Consider the following 9,011-nt stretch of genomic DNA (forward strand, 5'->3'; position numbering starts at 1 on the left):
AAGGATTCTGAAGCGACTCCATCCCCTCATCATGGCTGAGGTGAGAGGTGGGATTGGGATGGGGGTCAGGCTTCTAGGGGCCCTGAGGCCCAGTGACTCCTCTCCTTTCCTGCTGGTTCCCTAGGTTCTACTTTGGGGGCTTGTCTTAAAGTTTATCTCCTCCACCCTCCTCTGCGGACTCCCCCAACTCCCTCCCAAGCTGGGCTCAAACCTGTCCACTGCAAGGTTCTTCCCTCCAAACCTTCCCCGGATCCCAGCCGGGCCTGGGCAAAGGCTCCGGTAGTGTCGTCCCAGCCCTCAGCTACTAACACCTAGAGAAAAATCAGGAAAAGCTGAGGTGACCAACGGGCACCTGGCTGTGGGGGAAATGGCCCACCAGACTCCAAAACCGGGGTGGGGGGAGCAATGGCATGGGACTGGGACGCTAAACTCCAGGGACAAGCACACCAGGCAGGAAAATAAGGAGATGTGAAAGAGGGGGGAGGGAACCCCCCAAAGCCATATAATTCTCAATTGCTTTGGTCTTTAATTTCATCGTCCCATAAATGAGAAAATATCAGTTCCCATACTAAATTTTTATCCCCGGCTGATAAATATGACGGGAAATTTTCGTTGGGTCCTCGTAAAAGGGAACGGTTTCGATCAAACTGGTGGGGAAAGACTTATGCAGATAATACAAACAGAGTGGCCATAAAGTCTCGGCCATTTCCCGCGGGATGGGCGGTGGGACAAATGGCTCCCTGGATTGACTGCTGCCCGGGCTGTCCCAAGTCTCGTCTGGGGCCTAAACAGCCTAACCTTGCCCTGGACAACCCCCATGCTGAGGCCACGGCGACCCCTGCAAATGAAAACACAAAACCATTTCAAATCTCCCCTGGCTGGTCCTGCAAGCAAGTCACATACTGCACATTTCCTTCCAGTTTTCCGGAGGTTCAGAAACCCTTGCGCCTTCGCTCGCCACCCTTGGATGGGGGAACTCGGCGGATTTCTTTCCGCAGTCTTCTAGCCGCGCCGGCTTGGGCCTCCCTTGAAGCGATCTAGCCTCCTCACTCCTCCTCGCCAGGGCGCTCCGGCTTCAGTGCGCTCCCCGCCAGCATCCAGCCCCTCAGAAAGTCGAAACCGGAGGCTCTATCCAGGGAAAAATGCGGGGCGACCGGAAAGACAAGTTTTTCTCCGGATTCCGTTTCCTGAGGAAGGGGTGGAGAGTTTAGTTCGCTTTGGAAGAAAGGCGATGGAGAAACGGAAAGAACTATTTGGAACATACATTTCTCTTTATTTCTTCCCCTTATTAAAAAACAACAAAAATAGACTGGTCTTTCTTGTTTCAAAAATGCTCCCAGCCCATTCGCTCTGTAAACACTTCTCTGGGTCAGATTTTGTCGCGTTTTGTGTCCTGGTTTCCCGTGTGATACGTGACTCCTCCAAACTGGCCGAAGCTCCGCGGATTCCCTTTTTCTCTCCAGGAATCTTCCCTGTTTTAGTGGGGACAAGGTCAAGCGGAAAGCGAGGGCCGCCAGGGCCTGGAGCAAAGCAGCCGAACCGGCTCCAAGGCCAAAGCCTTGAGATAGTGACCCAAGAGCAGCCACCCCTCCAGGTCCAGGCCGCAGCTCCGGGATCAGGGAGCCGGTGCCCTTGGTCGCCGGCTTCCTCCTCGCCCTACCCCTACATCCACTAGGAACCTTCTTTCCTGAGCAGCGCTGAAGGGACCGTGACCCCCTCCCCGACCCACAGAGACTGGAGATTCATTCCCCCCCATCAATCCCAATAGGGAATCTGCAACTCAACCAGCCTCCAGAACCCGCGGCCCCCAAGCTCCCAGCCTCAAGGGCCAAGCCGGAGGAACGCGGAGGCAGGAGAGCAGAAACTTTAGTCCTGTCTGGGATTCCTTAACTTTTTCCCCCTTTCTCTATCAGACCTCCCCCCACCAAAAAAAAAAAAAAAAAAAACCACACACACAAAAAAACCCTCACCCTGCTCCCACCCCAAGGGAAGAAGCGCGGGCAGGATCCGAAGAGATGGAAAGGGGAGCTGAAGAGAGGGGAAGAAGTACCTGAATCGTGTCTTGACCTTTTAATTTGAATTTGACTGTTTTGAGCCCTGGGTTGCCTTGCTCTCTCCCTCTCTCCCGCATTTTCCCCCCTCTCCGCCCCCCTCTCCCCAGGAGTTACAGACTGGCTCCCGAGTAAACAAACCTCACTCTCCCCAGAACCCCCATCCCGTTCCACCCAGCTACGGCCCCTGCCGCCCGGGGGTCGCTTCCTTTGTTCGCAGGCAAGGGCTCGGGTGCCCCTACCCCGAGGCAGCTGCTAGGTGGCGCTGTTACTCCACGATGCGCGCTCCGCCTGCCGACAACTTGACCCCGCTGACGTCACGGCCGTCTGAATCATCAAGGCCATTTTCAAATCCCATTGGTCTAGCCGTCACATGGTGAGGACCGAATGCGCGGATAATTATGGAGCTGATATTTCCCCCCCTCCCCTTCTTTTTCCTCCCTCCCCTGTAACCGCGCCCCCCCTCCCGGATGGGGGGAAAAAAAGATGTCAGCTCCTCCGCTGTAGTATTGCTCCTTAAAAACCCCTCTCTCTGAAAATGACATGCCCTCGCAATGTAACTCCGAACTCATACGCGGAGCCCTTGGCTGCGCCGGGCGGAGGAGAGCGCTATAGCCGGAGCGCAGGCATGTATATGCAATCTGGGAGTGACTTCAACTGCGGGGTGATGAGGGGCTGCGGGCTCGCGCCCTCGCTCTCCAAGAGGGACGAGGGCGGCAGCCCCAACCTCGCCCTCAACACCTATCCGTCCTACCTCTCGCAGCTGGACTCCTGGGGCGACCCCAAAGCCGCCTATCGCCTGGAACAACCTGTTGGCAGGCCGCTGTCCTCCTGCTCCTACCCACCTAGTGTCAAGGAGGAGAATGTCTGCTGCATGTACAGCTCAGAGAAGCGGGCTAAAAGTGGCCCTGAGGCAGCTCTCTACTCCCACCCCCTGCCGGAGTCCTGCCTCGGGGAGCACGAGGTGCCCGTGCCCAGCTACTACCGCGCCAGCCCGAGCTACTCGGCGCTGGACAAGACGCCCCACTGTGCCGGGGCCAACGACTTCGAAGCCCCTTTTGAGCAGCGGGCCAGTCTCAACCCGCGCGCGGAACATCTGGAATCGCCTCAGCTCGGGGGTAAAGTGAGTTTCCCAGAGACCCCCAAGTCCGACAGCCAGACCCCCAGCCCCAATGAAATCAAGACGGAGCAGAGCCTGGCGGGCCCAAAAGGTAGCCCTTCGGAGAGCGAAAAGGAGCGGGCCAAGACTGCCGACTCCAGCCCAGACACCTCGGATAACGAAGCGAAAGGTAAGGCCGCCTGGGCCGCGGGCCCGGCTGGGACGCTCGGGCACTTGGTCTTCGTGGCCAGGGTCGGGGGCAGGGGAGAGGATTGGGCCGAGGAGGCCCCGAACGGTCTTGGGAATGCGAACCCGGCTTGTGACTAGTGTCTGCTGAGCTCCAGGCTGGTGGCGCGTCATTTAGCTGGGGAAGGTAAGCGGCGACTTGGAGGTGCCTGGCCGGCCCGGCCGTGGGTGCTAAGGCGGGGGCGGTGCGCACCGCGGGCAGCCTGCAGGCGCCGTGTGCTGCCCAGGACGGGTGACCGAGGGCGCGTGCTGGCTTTGGTTTGCTTTCTCAATGCTGGTGTCCTGGGGGTCTAATGTTCCCCCCACACACACCCCCCAGCTCAGGTCAGAGGCTTGCAAAAAGCTTAAAATGGCGATCTTGGGCCAGGGACCAGGGAAGGCTTGGGAGATGAGGGATTTCTCTTTACTGCGTTTTCCCAGTTGAAAATTGTTTTCTGCGAAACGCGATTTGTTGTTTGTGGGTCTGATTTGTGCGTGCGGTTTGGGCTCCTTTGGTTTTTGGCTCGGCTAGGAGGCTTGGGCAGCGGGGCTGGGGCCGGAAGAGGTGGAGGTGAAGGGCTACGCGCCACGCCACGTCCCTCCCTCCTCCAGATGCCTGGCTTGGGGATGGCGTTGGAACAGGGCATTTGGAATGTTGTTTTTTGTTTCCTCTTTAAAAATTTTTTCTTTTCCCTTTTTTTCTAGTTAAATTACACTTTTTTTTATTGGTTTCCAAAAGCAGCTTACAAATGAGTGGTTGGGAAATTTCTATGTGCGTGGCAAGAGGTTTTCTCCTGAAAGGGAGTGTGACTTTGGTTGGATTTCATTGTGATTTTGGTTGGAGAGAGAAAGCCTAGCCAGAGTTCAAGCTCAGGGTTCAAGATTCATTTCTGCTGTAGCAACTGGAGGCCTCAGGACCTTTCTCTGACACCTGGGGAAAGAATGTGGAGGAAACAGAAGCATGGGAAGGAGGCTGAGAGGAACGACTTTTCCTGAAAAGTTGGAGCAAAAAGCATCGGAAAAGGAAAAGGCCCAAAGGGGAGGAATAAACCTGCTCCCCACGACACTGGCTACTGGCTACAGTATATAAGAGGGGCTCATTGGGTGTAGAGGCAGATGAAATATTGAGAGCAGAGCAGGCTGGGGTGGCCTGGATCCTCTGGTGCTTTGTATATGGATGCGATGCACACGCATGCCTGACGGCGACCTGTGTCACACTCACACACACCCATCTTGCATGCTCCTCACACACTCACGCATACCCGCTCACACATGCACAGGCAGTCTTTTGGTGGGCAAGGGCAGAGCCTCATCCTCTTGGATCTGCTCTCCAAAGGTGGCCTTGGCAAATCAGCCTGTAAAGATACTGACCAGAAAATGGGCACGGTGTGTTCTTGAAGATGAGGGGGAGAGTAAGGTGCCAACACCCATTAGCCCTCCCTGTGTCACATGTACAATGTGAAGGTTTAATTTTATACCCTCTCTACAGACCCTGAGCTTGGTCAGGGAGAGATTTAGGATAGGAAAAGCCGAGTTCTAGCCCCACCAAAAGCAAAGTCAAGGTTAACAAGTTCATCTCTTAACTCGACCTGCAACCATTCTGGTGGGCTTCCCTTTCTCTCCTGCTGTCCCCACAACAATTTGAGTGAGCCCTCCCATCCCAACTAATCCCCCTTAGCCTATCCTTTGCCAGTGCCCTTTTTACTCCTCCCTTCATTTTTGGTGTCCCCACCAGCAGAGACAAGAGAGCTTTCTGCTAAACTTCCCCATTTATTATTTCTGCCCTCCCCCCCAAATCCAAAAACCCCAATAAGAAAATAAACAAGGTACAGGTAGCTGTGGAGAGCCTGTAAACAATTTAGCAGGAAGCTGCAGGTGCAAGAGCATAAGCATAATTAAGGACATTCAGACATTTTAGACTGCAACCTCAAGTTTGCTTTGTGTGTGTGTGTGTGTGTGTGTGTGTGTTTCCTAGTTTCCTTAGGGCCCTCACTCCACCCCACCCCCCATCAAGATAAGATCAGGAACTTGGTAGCTTCATTTGGCATAGAAAGGAGAGCGAGAGAGAGTTCAGAACCATCAGCAGAGTCCTTTTCTAGGTTCCCCCTCAGGTCTTTGGACTGTATGATTTTCCCTAAAGAGATGGCTAAGTTCCCTTCTCCTGCTTAAGGAGCAAGACTGGTCCATTTCAGCAAGAATGTGTGCCATAGAGAGAAGCTGTCAATAAGATAATGGGAAATACACACCATACTACGGTATTTCCTTATATAAGTAGACACGGGTATATATCTATGTGTATGTGTACATATGTATAGGTGTGTGTATATCTGCAGATATACACATGTACTTGCAGGCATACACATCTACATATACACAGACTGGGCAGGAGCTTTCTAGGTGGCTGCATTTCCTCAGGATATCTCTCTCCCTTGACCTTAGGTTCTCTGTCTGAGACCCCTCAGCATTCCCCAGAGCTGTTGCCCCTGACCTCTGCTGCTCCTATAAGCTCCCCTGCCTCAGCTACACACACCTGGGGAAAATGACCAGGAGAGGAAGAGATGACAACCGGGGAGATCTAATGGGGCAGAGTCACTCTGTGGCAACTCAGGTGGGAGTAAGAGCTGGGGGCCTGGTGCAGGACAGCTGCAGCTGGGACAAAGTCCCTCCACTGAGTTGAAAGGGGTCAAAGCTCTCTGGGAATTGCTCTGGGCTGTGGGTGGACTCTGTACTCTGGTTTGGGCCCTGGAAAATGCTTTTCCATCTGGTTGGATTTTTCCAGAGCTTGAATGGAACAGAGTGAAGGGAGGGCCTGGCAAGGTTTATAGTATCTCTCTGGGAAAGCAAGATAGGGAAAAGTGAGAGTACTCAGGATCTGATATGTTAAGGTGGACTTGGGTAATTTAAATTTAATAAAAATTTGGAGACAAGAACCTCCTCCCTTTCTCCCCTATAAGTTTAAATCCTAAAAAAAAATATTAAGAACGCTGAGCTCAAGAGGACCCCACCAGCCAGGCCCATGGGGCAAGAGCAGCTCCCCTGTGCTCCCTCAGCCACCCCACAGCAGGCTGGCAAAGGCTGCAGTACTGAGAGGGTTTGCATCTTCGAGGGATACTTATGTAAATAATGTTATTTTTAACAGAGGAGATAAAGGCAGAAAACACCACAGGAAATTGGCTGACAGCAAAGAGCGGAAGGAAGAAGAGGTGCCCCTATACTAAACACCAGACGCTGGAATTGGAGAAAGAATTTCTGTTCAATATGTATTTGACGCGAGAGCGCCGCCTGGAGATTAGCAAGACCATTAACCTTACAGACAGACAAGTCAAAATCTGGTTTCAAAATCGCAGAATGAAACTCAAGAAAATGAACCGAGAGAATCGGATCCGGGAACTGACCTCCAATTTTAATTTCACCTGAGTGTGCGGTCTCCCCTCCTCCCTCCCCCGTCCTTCCTTTCCCCGCCCCTCCTCCCTTTGTGCCTGGTGATATTTTTTTTCCTGCCTGAGTATAAATGCAACGCGCCTGCAAAAAAGGCAAAGACCTCAGACTCTCCTTCCAAGGGACCTATGGTTCGTGCTGCGAAGATGCTTCCACCTAAAGCATGAGAAATGGGGTGCTGGGGTGTTGGGTATGATGTGTGCCCTCATATATGGAGATGGGAGTGTGACTGGTGTGTGTGTCAACCCCTCACTCACCCACGCACTCACACACAGCATTCTGTTCTCCATGCAAAGTTAAGATCGAATCCACCCGCTTGTAGGGGAAACAAGAAAAAAATCAACCAGAGAGGGTCTGTAATCTCGCAGAGCACAGTTATAATTGCTCCTTCCTTGCTGCATTTCCTCCTTAGAATAATAGACGTTTTGGAAAGTTCAGCTAGTGTTTGTGTGTTTGTCGTAGCACCCAGCGCCTCCACCAAACCCTCTCGGTGTCTTTACCTCCCAGTCGCTCTGAGAATCTGCTTGAAGTCTCGTATTTGTACTGCTTTCTGCTTTTCTCCCACCCCTCCCAGCACCCCCCCATCCCCTATCCACTAACATCTCAGAAATTCCATCCAGAGGAACAAAAAAATTAAAAATAGAACATAGCAAAGCAAAGAATGCCCCCCCCCCCAATATTGCCCTGTCTCTGTCTGGGAGTTGTGTTATTTAAAGATATTCTGTATGTTGTATCTTTTGCATGTAGCTTCCTTAATGGAGAAAAAAAATCCTAATAAATTTCCAGAACTGTAATCTTCAAATGGGTGGTTTTTTTGTTTTTAGTGTTTTTTAGCAACACCCCCCTCCCCCAAAGAGGCTGAGTGTGTGGATGTGTGTGTTTTGTGTTTGACTCATCTCCTAGAGCCTTTCTAGAACATCTCGTGGCGGGTTTAATGTAAGTGAGAGACCATAACGTTGATTTAAATATTATCCAGGTGACCACAATAAGTCAAGGTCATAAAACAGTAATGTCAGGACGGTCTTGGTGCGCGCGAGAGGTGGATTTTATGATCTGCAAATATAATGTGGTGCTGCAGTAAAAGATGCATTTAAAGGTGACTGGAGGAGGGAAAGAGGCAGAGAGCAAACTGCAATCTTGAGGAGCAGACGGATCTGATTGCCTGGGGTGCTGGGCTAGGCGCACCCCACTGCTGGTGGGGGGCACCCCAAGAGCCCCCCACCTATCCAAGGAGAGGAATAAACTTAACCGCTGGAGGGGCATAAGGAGCTCAGCCCCCCCCCCCACGACAGCAGCTAACAGAAGCGCCAGCAGCAGCAGGAGGAGGAGGCAGCGACAAGGTAAGAGAAGCGGTTTCTTGTTCTTCTCTTGGCGGCGGAGTGGGGACTAACGGCGTCCCCAGGTGCTTGGCGTGCAGCGGGCAGAGCCTGGAGGAAGGTGTTTCGGGGATCCGTGCTTGCTGAGAGCCCAGGCTTGCCTTGTGGCGGCTGGCAGCGGAGGGCAGCAACCGTGAGCTCCCTCTCCTTCCCTCCCCGGCCCATTTCCGTGGGGTTAGGCGGTTAAAGGGGTAAATTGGTGGTTTTTGGCTTCTTTATCTTTTTGGGCACTTAGGGTCGCCTCGAGGTCGACACTCCGGTTTAGGTGTTGCTCAGTCTGGTCGTCTGTTTGAGGGAGGAGGGGGTAGAGAGGACTGGAGCTTGACGCTTAGGTTTTCCTGCTTTCTGCTGGTTTGGGCGTGAGCTCTTCCAGGCTCTTGTTCCCCACACTCCCTGGCTGTGGGGCTTTGCCAGGCAAGTGGCCTGATTGGAAGTGGCTCCAGAGCACAAGGCTGTGGTTCGGCCACCCATATTCACTGGGAAGTCTAAACCAAGCTGAGAGAGGGAGAGGATAGAGGGAGTCTAGGAGGAGAGTGCAGGAAAGCCAGATGGACAAGACAGGGGACCCAGCTCAAGAGTGGAAGGAAGATCCAGCTTCCCCCAGGGCCAGGGCCAGATGCAGGGGAATAGCTCCACTGCGGTGCTGGGGGTGGGGCAGGGATTTGGCAGCTAGCGGTCCCATTTCACTAGATCTTCCCAGATCGGTTTGCTTAGACCAGAAAGTGATGAAGGCAGTCAGACCCCCTGCCCACCCAGCCACCCAAAGTCTACTCTCTAGTCCTTAGGGAGGTTGTGGGGGCGGAAAGGGGGACGGGGCTGAAT

At 53.2% G+C, this 9,011-nt stretch overlaps 1 protein-coding gene and 1 long non-coding RNA gene across 2 annotated transcripts; one reads left to right on the plus strand and one right to left on the minus strand.

Annotated features, from left to right (window-relative positions):
* Positions 1 to 1,274: 1,274 nt before the first annotated feature.
* Positions 1,275 to 2,849, minus strand: LOC138397109 (uncharacterized). The gene is made up of 3 exons (XR_011235747.1): positions 2,806 to 2,849; positions 2,294 to 2,413; positions 1,275 to 1,472 (listed from the first exon to the last, which is right to left on the minus strand). It is a non-coding gene; the product is annotated as an uncharacterized lncRNA (long non-coding RNA).
* On the plus strand, positions 2,476 to 7,615 carry HOXC10 (homeobox C10). The gene is made up of 2 exons (XM_069491018.1): positions 2,476 to 3,340; positions 6,515 to 7,615. The coding sequence occupies exons 1-2, from the start codon at positions 2,590 to 2,592 to the stop codon at positions 6,790 to 6,792; spliced, it is 1,029 nt and encodes a 342-aa protein (XP_069347119.1). The 5' UTR covers positions 2,476 to 2,589; the 3' UTR covers positions 6,793 to 7,615.
* Positions 7,616 to 9,011: the final 1,396 nt, after the last annotated feature.

The sequence above is a fragment of the Eulemur rufifrons genome, chromosome 16 (assembly GCF_041146395.1).
Source record: "Eulemur rufifrons isolate Redbay chromosome 16, OSU_ERuf_1, whole genome shotgun sequence".
Taxonomy (NCBI): domain Eukaryota; kingdom Metazoa; phylum Chordata; class Mammalia; order Primates; family Lemuridae; genus Eulemur; species Eulemur rufifrons.